The sequence below is a fragment of the Apaloderma vittatum genome, unplaced genomic scaffold (assembly GCF_000703405.1).
Source record: "Apaloderma vittatum isolate BGI_N311 unplaced genomic scaffold, ASM70340v1 scaffold9916, whole genome shotgun sequence".
NCBI lineage: Eukaryota > Metazoa > Chordata > Aves > Trogoniformes > Trogonidae > Apaloderma > Apaloderma vittatum.
In genome coordinates this window covers 12370-33117 of record NW_009720084.1, presented here as the reverse complement: position 1 = coordinate 33117, position 20748 = coordinate 12370, and the positions used below count along the sequence as shown (strand labels likewise).

The 20748-nt window shown below is 37.3% G+C and overlaps 1 protein-coding gene across 1 annotated transcript in view; it reads right to left on the bottom strand.

The window, feature by feature from the left end:
- STRN (striatin, calmodulin binding protein) overlaps positions 1–20516 on the bottom strand; it is a 49568-nt gene extending 29052 nt beyond the window's left edge. The window contains exons 1-4 of the mRNA XM_009870890.1: positions 20386–20516; positions 13069–13142; positions 9877–9955; positions 7720–7884 (exon numbers count right to left, since the gene is read on the bottom strand). Coding sequence (XP_009869192.1) covers positions 7720–7884; positions 9877–9955; positions 13069–13142; positions 20386–20414 — 347 coding nt within the window. The 5' untranslated portion in view covers positions 20415–20516. The remainder of the gene's footprint in view (positions 1–7719; positions 7885–9876; positions 9956–13068; positions 13143–20385) is intronic.
- Positions 20517–20748: the final 232 nt, after the last annotated feature.

Sequence of the window (20748 nt, the reverse complement as noted above, 5' to 3'; positions counted from 1 at the left end):
TCACATCTGCACGTGATGAAGTACAACAGGACTAACTGCTTGTTACAAGCACAATAAGTACAGTAAGTAGTGCCGGAAAGTGAAGCACAGACACACTAATGATGCCGAGTTTTCCATCTTACTACTAAGGGAGGGGCAACGTGCAGATTTTGTGAATATTACTCTTGACACGGGAACTTCTGATCCCCAAAGATAAGACACTTTTTCCTGTTTAAAACACAAAGCTCTTCTTACAAATGGGCTGGTAACTGAAGTACTTACCTCCTTTAAAGCAACAGAAACCTGAAATCACACAAATATGCTCCTCCTCGGGAGAAGCTACCAGATTTTTCTGCAGCTGTGACTGCCCTGAAAACCTCATCCCAACTTGTATTTTACAGGCTGGACAATTACTCAGATTTGTCTTAACCCCTTGGCCCCTGTAAGACTAAAAAGAATAATGTCTTCCCATCAAATCTAAGAAGTATGATTTATGGATATTTCACATGTGCTATTTAAAGCAAGCGTGGCCATCACTCAGTCTCAGCAGGCCATTGAGCCAACTCTTCGTCTCTGCCCTACAGTGACAATGACTCAAGACAAGTATTTTGCATAAAAATCCAGATGGCCCTGGCACTGAAATAATAGGAGTTTTACCAAATGTATAGCGGATGTTACAAACTAGAGTTGGCTCTCAACATTTAATATTCAGGATCTTAACATAAATCCTGTGAAAAGTGAAAAGCAGAAACCACAGCCTAGAGGAAAGGTGAAGCTGTGATGTGGGGACTGAAATAGCACATTGATGATACCTCCTGTCCTACTCCCAATATGATCCACACCATTTAACGTAAGACTAAAGCCACATCACAGACATGTACTTTCTTTGTAGCCAACACATTCAATATTCCTACCACTGCCTTCTCGTTCATTGCCAATAACTCTTGGGAGTCTGTGGTCATGTCCAGGGAGACTCAAACTTCTCCCCTGAACTGCCCAACCACAAGGCCATGAAATGCCTCAGTCCTACTCATTCCCCCAAAAGGAGAAACAAGAGAGGTTTTTTTGTTTGTTTTATCCAAGACATACACAAGTCACCTTAAATAAAGCCAGATTTTATTGACAAATTCAGAAGCAGGAAGAAATGCCACAGTAAAGTTAAATAAACACAAGTTCAGCTTAGGCTGAGAAATGTTTCTGGGGGCCCATACACGAAAAAACTTGTGACCAGCATTCAAAGAGCTATTCTAGCATATTCTTTCCCAAGCCTTTTTTTTCGGCACAATGTGCTACTTCAAAGGCATAAGATTTATTGAACTTATACTAATAGTCATCCTAGAATTTGATTATTTCATATTTTAACACAGTCTTTTCAGTGTGGCTACTTGAGCTCTTTCAAACCGGACGCAGTAGATAAATGCATGCAAATTCAAATGTATTCCTTTCTATGAGGACTGTCTTTAAGAAGAGTTTGTTAAACCTTCAATATTGTGCAAAATATTTCATAATGCAGCACTGGAAATATCAAACTCATAAAACTATGGAACACTTAAAATCATCAAAATTTACACACAAAGAACATGGGGGCAGGCTAGATAGTCTGTCACAATCTTTGAAACCTCTTACGAATTCACACCACACAATGCAAGAACCAGTGCAATGCATTCTACAACTGGTAAGCAACACTTACAAAATGGTTTGGATATAAATTGTAATTGTGGAGGAATGACATTTAAAAAGGAAAGACCAGTTCTCTTGCCAAAGCTAGTCAGATAACTGTAATGCGTCAAATAAATAAGCTTAACAAAAAACCACAAAAAATGGATTTAACATTTGAAGAACTGAAGTAACTTTTGTAAGTTACTTCTCTATTCACCTCCCCTCTTTGTTTCTCCCTCTTCCACTGCACAATTTCTCTTGTCTCTGTCTCCCCAGTTCTTCTGTATCTTGAGTCTTATGTGACGTTTCCAAGAAGCATCCCTCAAAGCCTTAAGCCATATATCTGTGCCAGTGAAATTAAAAGAGTGGTCCAGTGGTACTACTTTCTTCACACAAAACCCCAACATAGCTTTTTTTCCTGCTTTAATGCATCTGTTGAAAGTGTCTGGGTCTGGCCTAAATCAGGTATCTCTGAAATACCTGTTAGGTCACTGCAAGATGGGAGCAGGGACGAACTGGAAAAACATGGAAAAAAACACCAGTAAAAGGCAAATAGATTTTGAAATCCTTTTTCTTATTGTAATTCAATATTTTAGTCTCATATACTGTTTTGGAAATCTTCTTCATGGCAGATGTTACTTTAGGTTGATAAATTCAGAGATATCTTCCTAAATAAACCATTTTATAAGCTGGTTAACACACAACATTCACTAGCCAGTATGCAGCATTTTCATTGCATGAGTCAGTGTTAATAGGATTTAGAGATGCAAAAGAGTTATTCAAAGCCTTCTGGTATAAAAAGACACTAATTTGCTGAAATGTCAGTTGAAATAATTTCTTGTACATCAGAAAGATAAAGTATTCAGAACGGTTACTTTTAATCTTTGAGCTTGCTCTCAAATGTTGAGGTTGGATGCTTTTATGCTCAAGTAAAGTGTAGGCAGTGGAAGCTTAGATCAGTTACAGAGAGAAACTGATACATTATTCAGGATCATTTTTCTTCAAAAGTTTCTACTGACTATTTAAACATAGTTCTAATGATCAAACCATTCGCAAGAACTCAGATAATTTATCTATACACATTCATATATATGTGTAAATACCTACGCTTGGTACACCTTCATTCCTTTTCAGTTCTACTCCTTTATTGTATTTGCTTCCACTCATATCAAAGGGTAGTCAAATACACGCCTTCAAGAAGGCAAACCAATTTGAGTGCTTAAGTTTCAGTCAGTAGGATAAAGTTATTAAAAAAATAAGGTAATAAGTGAACAGAAGATACTTAAATACTCTCATGTTTTCAAGGCTACAAGTGACATTTGCAGGCAGCTTTCATTTGTTTCAGTTTGTTGGGGGAAAGCACCCATTTCTCTCACTGCAGGTGTTAAAAATTTCAGCCATTACTATAAAGTTATTATTTTAGTATTTATTTTTGAGTCCAGTCATGCCAAGTGGTACTTATCTTTTGCAATGCAAGTGAGCTGATTGAAGAAACTTAAAACAGATTCCCTTTCAAATTCCATGAAATAAGTAGAAACAGGACTATATCTATTTCAGGTTATCATATTAACATTTCATTTATGGAACCAAAATCTTGCAGGGTGCATTCAAAATCCACATGATGTCTTGAGTGCTAAAGTTTTCAAGAGGATCTGTACATTAGCAAATAAATAGGCAACGTAAGAATACAAGTTTAGCCACAGATGTAGCAGCTTGTAACACACAGAGACCGAGGCTACTTCAACTAATAGTAAAAAAAGAAACTGATTTGCCTTTAAAAACACTTTGAGATAACAATAGTTTCTTCATCACTGTACCAAATATGACAGGAAAAAAAAGAGGGAAAAAAAAAACCAACAGAGCTGGAGGGGAGTTCTCCGATGTAACTGCAACCCTCCAAGATAAAAAAAGTTAACCTGAGAGGTATGAGGGACCAGATGGCAATTTTCTAAAATAACTAGAGCCTAGTAGAATGCATATTATCTATTACAAATAAACAGGACTTGCTTAAGTATATGCTACAATATATTACTACAGTAACTACTGCACACTTCTACATACCAAAGTAAGCAGCACCAACTTCACAATAATTATCCAAGTATTCACCAGCCTTTCCCATAAGAAAGCCTGACTTACTGTTGATATCATAGCACTGAGTGCCCAAAAAAGCCTGACTTACTGTTGATATCATAGCACTGAGTGCCCAAACTCCTGCTGCTGAAGCAGGTATAACAGACAACAAGATATAACTGGCACAGTAGATAAGTTTTGGTACAACAAACAACTCGCAAAATTTGTGAAAGATGTAATGAGATGAGCAGAGGAGGAATAGACTCCCTGTCCACCACTGTGTACGCACTTCACAAATCCCTAGGGTCAGAGGAAAAATGCCTGGGCTTCCCTTCACAACAATCAAAGGCATTTTAAAAAATAATAAAAAAAAAATCACAACACCAAAAACAAGAAGAAAGAAGCGTGGGTGTCTGCTGTTGTCAGAGGTATTGCTGAAGGAGGCTGAGTTGCAGCAACAAGCGCAGATTAATGGACTTATACAAAAATTGCACTAAAATCAGACTCTGTTGAGAAATACATCAGCTCTTCTGCTTTTTTACTGGAATTTCTTTCAGTATCAATCAGTTTTGTTCTGCACCACTTTAATTTCACTGAGAAAATAGAGGCTGATTACCAATAAACAGCAGTCAAAACATTAAGGAAGTTTTCTTTCCCATTCCCATTCTGCCCTCTCTCCTTCCAAAGAGGTAACCATATGGTAGCATGAAAGCATCAAATATCTTTTTTACTTTATTTGGGATTTATCAAAGGAGGGTTCAACTGTACAGAATGCAGTTTAGCCAATTTGTTCTTTCTGCAATTTACATCGCTATATAGCAAAATCTTCAAGGAAATTTAAAGCTAATGTGCCGTCCACTTTCCTGCTCCTGAAATGCATCAGTGTGTCCATCTTCCTCCTGTTTTTCACTGTGCCGTCTTTCGCTCTACTGTATATTATCTTCATCACATTCACCCACAGCCTTTCTAAACTCCTTTTGACTTGTCTTCATTGTTTCTCACCCACAAGCTTTCTCTTTATTCAGTCATCATACTCTGCTTCTCATATTCTTCCTTCCATGCAACCACTTTTCTCAGCGGGGTCCACAACATCAAGCAGTTCTTCCAAGATCAAACAAATCAAATGTTCTATAAGCTGTGCTTCGCACTCTAACAGAGGTATGCCTTGTTAGACTAGATCCATTTCCGGGCATTACATTTTGTCCAGCACTCTTCAAACACAACTAAAACCTCTTCAGCTTGACCGCTAGGCCTCTGGCTTGTTAGAAGATATTTCACATTAATGTTCATTAAATGTTTTGAACTAAAGAATTTGATAAACCACATTAGCTTGAGCAGTTCACAGGCTTCTGTGGTGAGAGCAAAGCTTTCTCCTGCAAAGAGTTTCACTGTATCCAAAGAGCATCTTCCATTTACATTTTAAATTGCAACTCTCCCAATGTCTGGTGGTCCTGGTGCACACACAGACACATATCCCTGAAACTTCCTGTGAGTGCACTAAGGTTTTGGATGGTTTCTTTTTCTTCCAATCTCTCACCATAATTTTCCTCCTCTACCACCTCTGAACTTCAGGCCCTGGTTCATCATGCTCCTTCCAATCGTGCAAGTCTGCTGAGGCCCCAATTCCCTTCTCGCTTTACACAGGAATAATAAGAGGCTATGAAGTCAACTGTCAAACTCTCTGACCTCCCAGTAAGCAGCCTAGCACCAGTGAGTTTGCTTCAAAGAGTGCCCCTACCTCGACCATGAGCCAAAATTTAGCTGAGCTATCTAAATTTTTCCCAGTTCTGCCAAACAGGTAAAAAATAAATCATTAAGTTTTCAAACACTCAGTAAGAATTCCAGCTGGGGTCAGAAGGAAGATCCGTATGCTTTAAATCTTAGTCACCTATTCAGTGTTAATGCTCTTCAAAAAGAAGCTGTTCTATACTTGTTTAAGTAATGCCAACAATAGATGAGGCAGGTAACAGGGAAGCAGGAGCTAATGGAGAATGCTGCATCTCATTTCTGACTTCCCATCTGCCATAAGCTGCGCTTCAGAATCTCAGAGGCAAGAAACAATGCAGATGGGAGGAGGTGAATGATGCCACAGACACAGTGAGGGGTAACATTTTACAGCATCTAGTAGCATAAAATGAAATAGCTGTTAAGTCACCGAACACTTCCAGCACAGGAAATAGGAAGAGATGGTTTGAAAGTGTACTTGAAAGACCCACAAGAATCACAGTGTTGAAAGCTAGCCCTGTACTCAGACTGACTGAGGAATTTTAGTGAAATCCCAACTTTTACCCCTCAGTGAAATACGATCTCAGCAAACGTCCACAAACTCAAAATCACCCATGAAGACTGATGTGACTAGGGTGAACAAGATCCCTCAAAAACTCTTCCACTGTAAAACCCTGGAGTCGCTTCTCATACATCATGTATCAAGATGCACCCCTGAGCTTTCTAATGCAGCCTGACACCTTAGGCATCGCCAGCGAGACGAAAACAGTGTCTCAAAGCTTCCAGCCTGACCTTCCTTGCAGCTGATGAGCCTGCAGAGCCACAACAGAAGAGAACTCATTTTTTTTTCTATTAGTGAATATCTTCAGCCATAGGGTAGACTACAAACTCTTAAACTTAGTGTCAGACCTACTCAGAAAGCCAGGAGATAGAAAAGAAATGCAAATATATCCAAAACTGCTATATCAAAAGCACCATCAAGTGACTACCTTATAAATATATTCATTTCAAAACTGAAGTAAACACATTCAAATAAGATTTATAGTGTAAGGAGAGGACTCACTTTCTCTAAGAAGTGACCCCTTCACTAGAAATCAAACTAGAATTGTTATTGCAATCTATCAAGCATTCCTTGTTCTTCAAAAACAAAGCTGCTGTACATAAATGACATCGCTTGTCAACTACATAGCGGCACAACGTATTTTAGTAGCTTGCGGGTTTTCTCATATGTTCAAATTTTCCACCTCACAGCACTGAATTTAATTACATAACAATTAACTTCTGCCCTTACATAACTCATTGGCCTGAAGTTGCTGCTATCTGCTGGGTATAATGAAATTTTACAAATGTTTTTTAAAAGACAGAATTTGTCATATAACAACATTAGACCTTAGAAAAAAAAAAAAAAAGAAAAAAAGTCTTGCATTTTGCCAGTATAGAAAAGGAAAAAAGAAAATCTTTGAGGAAAGCTGTGTTTGCTGATGCAGCACAAACTACTGGCAACAGTTACCTCACCTATTGTTCAGACAAACAATTCTGGGTAGCTTTCATTATTTCACAAGTTCTGAAACTACAATATCTTAAACAAGCACAGATTGTTTTTTCTGAAGCCTCTACAGTTTCAGATTTAACTTACTTTAAAAAAAACAAAACCCAAACAAACAAAAAAATGCCTCTGCATTGAAAAGAGAAGAAAATGAAAAAAAAGCCTCTGATGTTTTCAACACTACTTAAAAGCAAGAGTAAGCTTTTACTTTCCTTAACTGACTTTTCATAGCATTAGAAATATTGAAGGACCAAAAAAAATACCTTACATTTATATATATATATATCCATTAGTGGAAAATCAAAAACTCACAGGAATCAGAATGTAGCAAGTGACTGGTTTTCAGATCCAGTCAAAAAAATCCTGTGTCTCATATATATTACCATGTCATAGTCAGCACAGATCAGAGAAGCAAAGCCCATAATCGATACAGTAAAGCTTCCAGCAATATAAATAAGCCTTTAACTTCAAACAACATTGACCTCTAACCACTTAGGAATCGTATCTCAAAGCAGCTTGGTTTGACTTTGTGCTGCCATCCAACTGAAAAAACACTTACTTTCAAGCTGTGAATCTTAAGACCTCCCTCCATACTTATTGCTTAATGGAATAAAAGTAGTTAGAATTGCTCTAGGTACGGAAAAAAAGCCCGAAATCCTTTCAGTAAAAAAAAAAAAAATTGGTTCTACACCATTAAGTGCATTTCTGCAAAAAAACCACAACGTCATCTTAATGCTTACCCCATCATCGCGTTTTCTTTCATCTGGCTCTCTGTGCCATTTACCATCAGCTCTTGACTTCTGTTTTCCTTCTCCGAAGCATCGCTTGAGAGGCCCAGTAAAGCTCGTACTCGTTTTGACTTCACATCCAGTATCGTGTCGGTGTAGCCCACTTCTTGTAGATACCTGCAGGAACAGAACTCATGCTAGTTTTCCACGCACCTCTCACTTATTCAAAGAAGTAAATAAACACTTCTCCCTAAAGTCATCTTCAACCCTTAGCTTAGCAGGGTATGGTGCTGTGCTAATGAAACATGCTTATAAATCATCCTGTACCAGCTGCAGAGGGATCGCCTCTTGCAGTACCAGCCTCTACAGTCACTGGGGAAAAAAAAAAAAAAAAAAAAAATCAAAGAGCCTAGCAGTCAGAGGTTATACAATACGTTATTCATTCATTTACTAAAATGGATGGAAAAGCACTTTCAATTAAAATACTTACAACTAGTTATAAAAATCATCACAGTTGCACGTACAACACGGCCATTTTAATCTTCAACACATGGAAACTACACACAAAGCCTTACAAGACCTATCAGATAATGTTCCTTACGTAAGCATTATTAGAAGCCTAGAAAACAGCAGGAGTAAAGACAAATTCTGTAGCTGTAGCTACTATTAAATAACACACCAAGTTTTATAAAAAACTTTGTCTTGCCTTTTGCTTATTCGGCAATGGATCTGCAAAATATTAAGTTGTCTTATATAAGGGATGGGCAGCAAGAACCCTTGATTAGCTTGTAAAACCTCAAGGTCTAAAGTTGGCTCTTTCATCAATATGCCATATTGCCTCTGGAGCAAACAGGCAGGAAATAATGACTATTAAACAAAAAAAAGTAAAAATTGCTGTCTGTCCTTTACACTAGAGCATGCAGTTAATAGGACTGTCTTCTCAGGAGCACTGGACTGATTATATGGTCAATATTCTAGAGAACACTAAGGGGAGGGAAATGCTGTTTTCGAATAACAGCTGTCACAAATCAAGGGCACGCACTTTTCCTGCAAGAACATCCTCCTCCAATTATTTAACAATATCCTCCACATAATCACATTAGAAGAGAAATATTGATTGTTGGCTGCATAAAAATCAAACAAGTCACCTACGCATTTTGTATTCAGCACTGTGTCACGGATTTATGATTTGCACTGAGGAACGACTTGTTTTCAAAGTTACTGATCCAAGTGAAGACTACTTTATTTACATTTATTTAACATTTATTTAACATACATGCAAAGATTTGAGCTCTTGCAAAAAAAAAAAAAAAGAAAGAAAAAATGTATAAACCACTGTGAGACAAATTTAACTTTATAATTCCTTGGAAAAAGGTCCTTTAATATAAGCCCCAGACTGTCCTTACTGTCTCCCTCCCCTCTCATTTAGTCCTGTGTAACACACAGAAAAAATAGAAAGCGAAAATTCTGCTAGTTAATTAGAAGATCTTAGAATTAACTGTCAGCATAGGGTACGAAGAAAATGCATGAAAAAGAAGAGATACAGACACTCTAATGAGACATCTTTAAGAGACCCCTTCAGTTTAAACCAAGGCTTGTAACTAAGGCAAGAAAACCTCAACAAAAATGTGACAAAATAACATGGAAATTAATTAACTCACTATGACCATAATTCAAAAACTAATTTAGATTAACAGATATATGCTTCACTAAGATGAACTGAGAATTAGAAAACTTCTAGTCTAACCTTCTGGATATTCATCTCTTCTGTGCCTTGAGCAGGCCAAAAATTATCCCTCTCCAACACTATCTTTTTCTGTTTTATGTAGCTCTTACCAGAATTACTTCTTCATGTGTTTTTTTTAATTGCAAAGTGTCATGACCCACTGTTCTCCCAAGCAGGTTGTTATATACTCAGTGAAAGAAAAGCAAGGAAGATTAGGTGTTTGTGATTTAACACGTCTTCTCATCCGAAGGTCTGAAATACTAAAATTTTTCAAAAACCTAGGAAAAGTAGGGCAGAATCTGAATGAACTTCATCACACATACTAACTTTTCTTGAAAGTAAATGTAACAGAAAAAAAAAACCAAATACCACCATCATCACACTTCATTACCAGATTCTTGCCCTTGAGTTCATTATTAAGAAACCTTTTTTCCAATACTTACTGTCTTAGCAGCTGTCGACCTTGTTTCCATATTAGCTGACTATTCTGTTGTGGCTGAATCTCTGTCTCATTCCCTTCATCTGGAAAAGATTATTTTAATTACAAACATTTATTTCCCTGTCCAACTTTTTAAAAAGATGCCCATCCAATTGCAAGGACAAATGTGATTTGTCTTCAAATGATTAGAAGTGGTTTAATAACAAAATAAAAGATCCAAAGTGCCAATAATCGATCAAGAGAGAAAAACCCCTGGACATAGCACTGTAACTGTAGTACTACGGACACATAATGACCATCAGGTAGATTCTACTGTATAAGAGCAAGTTCCACTAGTCACCAGTGCCTTCCCTTCTGTCTCACATCCAAAAGCCCCATCTTGCTCCTTTTTCTTTAAAGGCACGTAATCACATAGACAATCTGGAGTTCCATTTTTGCATTAACCTTCCAATACAATTGCTGCTATAATTTAAGTTGGCATACAAGCATCTTTAACTGCTAACAATATGAAATGCAACTGCAGCATCATATCTGTTTAGAACTTACTGTCCAAACAGTTTCCTTAACATTTGACTGGTTAACATAAAACAAATAGGCATACTCACACCAAATTCAAATTTGTCTATCTTCGTATTAGTCTTGTGGAAGGGAAAAAAAAAAAAATAATGTACAACAGGATGTTGTTTGTCTACTTTTTAACCTGGAAAGCTGTTGAAAAAATTTCACCACATTTTCCACAACTGTAAATTTGTATCCAAACAGTACCTCTCCAGGAAAATTCATAACAATATTATGTGGCTGTTCTGGTGAGAAACCTATTTGAATGCTGGCAACCAACAGCTACACATTTATTCCACACACAGCTTTGTGCTATATGATGGAGGCTTTTTTCTCCCCACCTACAGGAGATACGTAAGTATATGCTTCCCAAGATAAAAGATCTTGGTTTTTTATCTAGTAAAGCCTCCACAAAACTTGACACCCTTGTGGTCCAAACACTTAAATAAAAACAATCTCTTTGTGTAAAGAAAAATTAAGAACTAGAAAAACTTGTGGTATAATCCTGAGTAACTTGATATGTGATGTGGGAAAGCTGTTGCCCTTACTGGGAAGTCATTTGCTGTTAAACAACTTAATTGACACCACACACACACAAAAAAAAAATCACTGCTCACCCAAGGAACCTATCAAAGACAAATCAGAATTCATACGCAAGGAGAGCCATATGAATTTTACTGATCTCAAATTCACAAATCCATTTAATAGCAACCATAGGAAATAAACAATTTTCTGACCACTGAACACAGCTGGACCCAGTGCACAATCTATAAGAATTAAAACACAACCGAGATAAATCTATTTGAAAATTCCTTTTGATAGCAAAAACTCTTCTTCTGAAGTCACTATTAAGTATATCTAGAGGGAAGAATTCTCTTTTGCTTAGTCTCCTCAAAACTAATGCCTGCTAGCAGTGACAGCAGTTTACAGATGAGAATGAAGGGACTTGCATTAGGAGCAAATAATAGCACAAAATATCACGAGCAGTATAAAAAAAGGGAGGAAAGAAAAAAAGTATCCCTTTATCAGTAGATTGAACTCCTTCTTCTAAATGGTATTAGTGACTCCCCAAGATGTCATAAAGAAAGCAGAAAAGGACGCATTTGGAGGAACTACTAGAAACACTTTCACATTTTTTCCTGATTCGGCAGGAAGGAGGGGGGGGGCCGGGAAGGGCACAGGCATACAAGTATCTATCAAACACAACTCCAAAGGAGCGTGATAACAATTTTTCTATTTTAAGTGTATCTTTAATCAGTCCAGACTTGCTGTAGTGTATATTTTTGATAGCTACATATATATAAACTGCAATAGGATAAATCAGAAATGGAACTTTAGCAAAGGTAATTGCACTAATGTTCACTTTGCAGAAGTAATGCACTGGCTACATCTCTGCTGGGCAAGCCAGGCCTTGCTCTACAGTCTTCAGTCGAAAACTGGAGCAAAGTGCTATAGCTGCATGCTGAGAAATTCCAAAAACCCAGGATGTCTAGGACCTTGGTGTGATCAGAACAAAGTTTTCTAGTGGTCCAGATACAGATTGGCATCCTCCACTTAGTAATACCAAATTAATTTATTTCTTTGGTTAAGGAAATAACCTTCATAATAATGCGAAATAAAATCTCTCAAAATATTCATTGTATCTTGGACAATAAAAGCCTGGCATCAAGTTTAACCAGCTGGTGTGGGATTGGATTTTTTCTTGGGTTGTGGGTTTTAACGACCTTCTGAATCCAATGAGAATTAATCATGACAGTAAAGCAGACCATCCCTTCCACAAACCAAGTGACAGAGCTTAAATCTGCACACTTTCTACATTCTTCTTTTATGCCCAGGTGATTCTAGTTTCAATGCTGTAGGAGGAGCAACAAGGGACAGACACAAAAATAATCACCTATTACTTCTCCTTTCAAGGGCCTGACCTGTAACCAGATCTCTGTACTCCTTTATTTCTGAGGAAAGGTTAGGGAGATAGCAAGAGGGATGAATAATTTAAATTCTAAATTCCTCAAGTTCAGTGCTTAAAACCATGTGTGTTACATAGGACATGCAACTTCCAGAAAAACGAATCAGCTCTCAAGAGCTCAAGGTGAAAAACTGTCCTCTTGCAGCACAGCACTCAAGTTAGTCGTATACGCATTGCCAGTGATCTTTGGAATTTTGTAAATAAATTCCCCAATCTGAAACTCTCGTGTATGTCTAATTCACATTTTACTACTTTTCTCCTGGAATACCACTGAGATAACTGAACAACAGCTTATGTACTACACATTTCATGCCCTTTGCCATTATCTTTTTACTCAGAAGAATTCTTCTATATAAACATTATAAATCTAGTATCTACTGGTTCCAAAACATCCATACACATTACTAAGGAAGCAAAAAATTATTCTCTCCAGGAACAGCTTGGTGGTTTGGGTTTTTAAAAACTAAACTAAAGTGATTATTAATAGACTCTTTCAGAGCATTAGCATATATTTTTAATTTTAGAAGAGTAAAATACAGTCTTTATTAATTACCTCTATTCCCACTGCTTCCATTAAGTGGCTTATTTTATCAACACTATCATTTCAGCATTTGCACAAACCACAGTTGAGCTTTTATGCCAATAATGAACTCATTCTTATTACATTCTTACCAGAATCATAGTTTGGTGGCTTCATATCTCCCTGATTCAATTCTGTGCCATATTTTAGTTTGTGATATTTAGCCCTGAAAGAAGGGAGGAAAAAAAAAAAAGTATGAGCGCATTTAAAAGGTATCTCTAAACACACAAATGTCTTGCTTGAAAAGCCACTCCTTTCTTCTAGGTTAGTAACAAAACAAGTATTTTCAACAGAACTTCAGATACGTAATTTTACTTAATTTTTTTTTTGCTTGAGGAGTAATTGCAAAGTGCACTGGCAGGGGGGTTGGACTAGATGATCCTTTGAGGTCCCTTCCAACCCCTAACATTCTGTGATTCTGTAAGAAAAACAGGGATGTATAGATTTTACAAAATGTTCTTACTGCAGAAAAGGTTCCATTTCTCTCTTCATATGGGCTCCTCTCTGCTTGCCTCCCCACCCCTGCTTTAAGTCATCACTATGAAATTATTTTACTCTCCATGTCAGTTCAGTGCCATCTACTTAATCTTTCATATTGTCACCTCAATTAATCAAGCCTTAATTTTATTCTCCAGAATGCTATGCTTTCCAACAGCAGCAGGCCCTTGGTTATAACTATTACAAGATTTAGCACTGACAAGCAGCCTATCTACACCAGTTTCTCTTAAAGCTGCTAGATCTGCTACTTGACCAGAATGGAGACTTGTCTTTCAAAAATATTTAGCCTACCCCCCAAAGCATGCTGTATGATGACAAGAGCAAATGATTTTAAACTGAAAAGCTTCACCACAGACTTTTAAATATACAAAATAATACTACAGTAGTACAGCATTATAAATGCACATGTCAGTTATTAAAGATTCATTAGAGTAGACTTATAACACAGTAACAGAGAAACAGAGGCAAAGAGAGCCTCAGCCAGTTTTGCAATCTGTTCCCCCCTTCTCTTGCAGTCACTGCAGCTTTTGTCTCTAAGACTGTGTTCTGCCAACCACAAAAATTTAGACAACTCAAAAAAAAAAAATTATTCCCTGTAAAGCTTGGTAGACATTCAGAACCAAGTAGAAAAGGGGCACTCATAGCAGTTCCTACCCTGAAAGAAAGGCAGAGAAGAATTGAGGCAACACTGGGCGTGCAGCTTGGCAGTTGTGGGACAGCCAACCAGCACACACACCTACACAGGTCTGATGCACATGCATGGAGCTTGGTGGCAAAATACAGGCTACATAAAACAGAAAAAAAACCCCAGACAACACCCTCATATACACCAACATGTACACAAGCTTCATTAGCTCCACTACTCACAAGAGAACTCTTCTGCTTAAAATCTGTTTTTAAAAAAAATTAGTGGGTGTAACACTTCATACTTGTATGAGGCAAGTCTCACTAAGCTCAAATGACTGTATCAAGAGCAACTGTAAATAATATCATTACCTGCAACTCCTGATTGCTTCTCAGACATCTCATTACTGTTCTGTTTTGCCTCTTCCTATTTCATCAAGAAAACTCATTACTTCTAACAAAATTAGGCTGAGGGAAGAAGTAATGCTTGCTAGTTCTTTGGATTCAGTATCGACAGTACTAGTTTCCTCCTAATCCAGTTACCTTTTAATTACAATAAACATTTAATTCTGGATGAGAAAGGTAAGTGTAGAGTGAAGAAATGCCTCTTAGGCATAGCAGCAGAGACAGGCGAGGAAGCCAACTTCATCCTCAAGAGCTAGAGCACTAGGCTCCAGCTCAGCTGTGCAGCAACCAGCAAGGAAAGGAGAAAGGATGCACCTGAAGTGTATTGACAGCAGTAAGCGAAGGATGAACATTTTGGTCAGTACAGGAAAGAATAACCAAGAATAGAACAAAATTAAAGCAGCTGAATGCTCCACCAAAGTATTTATCTTTGCTTTTCCAACTATCTGTTCCCTACATCTCACTGGCAGATAGACGTTACCCGGGTAGAACAACTGCATTTCATTACTGTTAAACTCCGATGCTCTGAATCTTTTTTTCCCCATCATCCTTAGTAAAAACAACAACTAGTCAAGAACTAGGAAATCTACTCTGTCACTTACTCTGTCACTAACCTACCTCACAAACTTTAAACACTACACTTTGTCAAAAACTTTAACTTTTTATGCAGTCATCAAGTGACTCTAACATTTAATCCATTTTGGTTTGACTTACCAAAAGCGAACAAATATTAACACTTCACTATAACCTGGATTACTGACTCATACTGTGCTCTACTCATCTCCTGCAAGTAATTTCAGAAAGCCATTATCTTTGTGGCAAGAGGTATTTACTTTTAGCTCATGGGTTTTATATATAAAGTTCCATTATCCTCTAAGTATTCATTAGTTTTCTTAGGAGTTTTGTTAATAATTTTCACCCCAAGAACCAAGGTTAAACGTTTGTTAGGTTAACTGAAAGGATCATTCCCTGTACCTTTCCTATTCCTCAAATCTTTCAACTGTTCTCCAAAATTCACTTTTCAAAAATTCAGCCTGCATTTTTTTAAACTTCTCCGTATACCTAAATCTGCTAAAACTGTGTGTGCTCATTTTTAAAATTCCTTTCCCTCTTAAATCAGCAATAGTCTTCTTTCTTCCTACTGAAGTTTTTCCCCTTCACTAAATGCATTACAAAATCAGTTCAGCAAGGTGAGATTATTCATTCTATTGACTCTAAACTACAGACTAAGATTTCATCAGTCAGAAGACTTAACTTTGTACCTGTACGAAAGGCAGAGACCAGTAGAAATGCAGATACAGCAGCAGAATCACATCTTAACAAAAGACAGACAACTGAAGAGTTGACAATCCCAAAAACCAATCTTTATTTTTAACATTGCTGGGAAAGTTAAAACTACAAATCCATAGACCTTCACCTGCATAAAATGACAAAAAAAAAAAAATAAAATCCAAACTCTAACCCAAATTAATTTCACCTGCATAAAATGACAAAAAAAAAAAAAAAATCCAAACTCTAACCCAAATTAACTCAAATAAATTCACATATCTGAGCAAGAAACCAGTTAGATGTAAAACAGAAACATAAACATCACGTCAGGGTACTTGACCCAGTGAATCCACCTTCAGATGTGGTCAGCTTCTGAAGTTCAGAGGAATATTTCCTAAAAATCAATGTAGACAGTTAACAGTCCATCAAGGAAGTACTTTCTACGCTTCTTCAGGCAGCAAGTATGAGATTTATTATTAGAAACTTTCCTATGGTACAGCTGAAAATATCACAGGTATGAAAGACAGGCAAGCTTTATAAAGTCCACTAAGGAAGGTGCTGAACACAATCATTGAGACTCCAAGACTAGAAGGGAGAGTCTTGACCATTCAGTTACACTCACTGCACAATCAAAAGCTACGAAACTTCTCACAAAAGAAGCTTTGTCTCCTCTATATTCTCAATAGAGCTTATCCATTAGCATGTTGATATTCAAATTATTTCTGTAATAATAGAAAATCTCCTGCCTGCCTGTCATGCCTAATTCCTCTGGTGTTTTTTTTTCAGAAATCACCAATCCACTTAGTAAAGATCCTCTGCAGTTCATATTGAACTCTAGTTCACACATGACAGCAGTGAGATACAATTAACACAAAAAAGAGCAAATGTGTAAGAACAAAGAAAAATCAAAGCTTCTCCAACCTTTGCAGCATCTGGTTAAAAACAAGGACAGTGGCTTTGGGACAGAAAAAGAAGGAGGGAAACAAATCACAAAGATGACTATTATCTGAAACCTGTTCGACCTCGATGATTTACCTTCTGTTTCCAAAAATTACATCTGAATTATTAACAGTATGCAGAGACAGAAAAATTATTTGAAAATAACTAGCTAAAAGACACAACTTTATAGAAGGTATTTTTCACCAAGTTGTTTGGAAAAAAAGCTATTTTGGGGCTGTGAAACTATGTTACCGGGCAGACGTGCTTAGTCAGATCTAAGTCCAAATATTACCACTGCCTTGGCTTTTGCACTTCATTACACAATTCTCCTTTTCCGATTAGTAGTATTTTCTTTAACCTGTGTGTCTTCCATGCAAACAGTGCTTGGATACATTCAACATGGCTGCTACAACACGTCAAGAGTAGCTTAGCAGAAATGCTAACAGCTTTCATCCTTCCACATTTCCTAAGACTGAGAGCAGTGAAACTTTTCTGAATACTACTCAGAGAAACAAGTTTGATCATAATCAAAAAAGGCCACTATTTCTTGGAAATATCTGTCGCCAGACCTGAAGCATCTGATCCAGCTGTGCTGAGGGAGCCTGCCAAAACATCCGTAGAAGATCTGGGAGCTGCCGCCAAACCAAGAGACATAAACAAGAACGACTGCCAGGAACAGCACGGCGAGATATTCTACCCAGGGGAGAAGGCGCCAGTCTTATGCTGATCAGACACACCAGTGCAGAAAACAACATAAAATTAAATCAAGTGTTTCTAGAGACGTGGCTCAGGAGTCCAGTTCTTTGGTTGAAATATGTTAAGACAGGAAATGAACTAGACTAGATGAAATAGGACATGTACTTGAGAGAAACAGTACTGCATTTCAGCTAGCTCCTGAAAATCCAGAGGCAACAATGCAATTTACTGGTGGTGGAACAAGTATTGATAAAGTAATAAAAGGTAACCCTCAGCTGTGAACAGCCACACACTGCAGTCTACTGGATGTTGACAAAACTACATCAAAACTGCAGTTGAACAAATGACACTGCTTAACATTCACTGCCTCCTTCTAAGCTCTTTGCTATTCAATGCATTAAGACTCTTTGGCAAACATAACTGGGTTTCCTATACATCCGCCGAAAAGGTAACCTTACTAACATAAAGACTGAACATTAAACCAAATTTGTCAGAAAAACATGATAACCTATAAGTGAAACTAATTTCTACCTTACTCAGCAAAAAATTACATAAGTGCTATGAAATAGAGAACAACGACAATGCTTCCGAAGTTGTTTATTTACAGTAAACTTTGAGAAAAATCTGGTCAATACAAGAAATGCTGAACACCCACTATACAGAACAGTAGCTCATAACAGCACGTATTGGAGAAAACCAATGTTGCTCATTTCTTGCTCATGGTTTCCTGAGGGTGTTATGAACATGGACTACTCTGGACCACAATTTGATATTTTGTTCCACTGCTCATAACTTACTTCATTTAGCTCAGACAGATTCAGTATGCTGCAAGGCCAGGGCAGAAATGACGGAACACGGAAATGCTGCCCTGTTCCCTCCTACCTGCACCAACCATCCCCTAACTTGACCAGCAATGTCTTCCTCCCTGTCTGTAGGATCTCATTCTCCAGCTCTGAGATCCCAGTGGAAAAAGCCAATATCCTAACCGGCTACTGCCTGACCTGGCTGACAGCTGATTTAGGAAATTACTGAGAAAGCGAGCGGCGCTTCCAAGCTCAGTATGTTGCCATTCTTCAAAGTATCAAGCAAGAACACTTGCTGGGAGACATTCCCAGCAGAAATACAAGACTCTTTCTTCAGAACCTGGCAAGTAATAGTGCTGTTTAAAACCACAAATTCTTATAAACAGCTGTATCCAGCACACACCATTCACAAGCATCACATTTACTTTAAAAACCAGTGCACACCAACACTGAAACTGTCAGACTGGATCAGATCAGCTGACTGTAGCCTACTGACCTGAGTAACTAGGGATAATACCAGATACTGCAGAAAAAAAATAAATCACAACAAAAGAGAAAAGACACCTACGTAAAAACTTCTAATAAGGAATCACCAGGTGGTTTTTTCACAATCCTAACAATGACTGCTGCAGTAGGATTTAAATGTCTTAATTTAAGTGAATTCTACTGAATGCAACTGAGAAGCATTTTCACTATCCACACAGAAGTTCAATTTTGATCAGGTTTTTTTAAGCTTACAAAGCTTCTCTGACAGCACACAGAATTTATCTACACCATTTGATAAAAAATTAGAGAAATTGCTAATTTATCCGGGTTCAGAACATGAAAGATTGGAAATATCCCTAAGTAAGCAGGAATAGTTCCCTCAATTTCGAAGTGCAAGAAACTGTAATGAATTTTATATGCCTTAGAGCATATCTTTAGCTTCACAAGAACATATTCCACTGCCTCTTTTCTTTTTAAAGCAACTCTAATCTTCATAATCACGCCTCAAATGTAAGCCTCTCCACTGTAATCTCCATTACACACACACACTTGATAATTCTTCTGTGCTATATGATGTAAGATCAATACCCTAACACGGGTATCTACCTTAAGCATTCCCCTGAGAGCCCCTCAGAGGGGAAGTAAGTGCTCTGGAGCCCTGAGGCAACTGCTGGCCAGGGAATGGGCTGCAAGCTCCATGCCAGCAGATAAACTGGGAGCTACGAGAAAAAACCAAACCTGGATGGTACAAGGCATGTCTTGTGGTAAAGCAGCCCACGTCAGATCTAATCTAAACACAATACAGTGATATACAATTCCTTCTCAATTATCTAGCAGCAATATCCTATTCCTCATTTGCATGTGTATACTTCTAATATTATTTCTACAATCTATTTAGAAAAAATTATTTTATTCATATTTTATTAAAAAATAGGAATTATCTGACAAAAAGATGGTATGTAAGAAACGACTGCTCTGCAGTAGTACCATAAATATACTCTCTGGTCAAGAACTTTAAAAGATGTTTTACTAATTAAAAAAAATAATCTTAAAACTACACTTGGCCTAAAATAAATCAGTTGAACAGAAAGACTTCTGGAAACACAATAAAAATCCAATTTGTTTGCCTCAAAGATTAGAACAACAGGAAATTATATGTAATAGACTGGTAAAATAGACTGGAGACTTCAAGTGAAACCTCAATGAACAAAGAAACAGACATCTCATTACCTAGTAAACACCAATATTTTTTCATTCCTCACACAATTAGCCTCCAGAAGATATTCCTGCAGAGTCTACCAAAGAGATTAAAAACTTAGCAAGATTAAACCCAGTAATTACCAGACTGAAGACAGTTATTGAAGATTTCACTTGTCAGAGATTGTTAAAGAAAGCTAGTACTTTGAACAAAAAGAGAATACACTGTAATTCTGGGGTATCATCTATACAGTTCAGTGAAACTTTACCAAGGAGAACATAGGAATTCATCACTGATCAACCACAGGTTTTATTTGCACGTTACCTACTAGTTTTTTCCATAATGCAGATATTTAGGCTACTAGGTTTATTTAGTATAATAATACCTGCCAGTTTGAGAACTGAATACATACAGATGAAATACTTCTTGTTTTTGTCAAATACAAAGGCAAAGAATTTCTTCATCATGCACTCATCGCTAAAGCGGTGTACCTTTCCTGTTTAAGCGCATATTCCAGCATTTTGATTCTTCGCACTAGATCCTTCTTCAGATTTTCTTGTCCTTTCCTTTCACCTTGAAGAAAAGCGATCTGGGCCTGCAAAAGGAAGGGTTCAATTTAGAATCTGCTTCCTTAAAACCTTTCAGTGTAGCTTGTCAGTGTGTGTGGCTCCCCCAAGTTATTTTAAAATTTATTTGTGCAGTTCAAAAGAAATTGGCTTACTGTGTTTCATAAACATTAAACACTTAGACAAAACACTGCACAGATAAGCCTTCTAAACTGCACACTCATTACAGATAAAAAAAAGATAAGAAATAAAGGAATTTTAGTTTGACAGCATTTGTTTCCTCTCTTG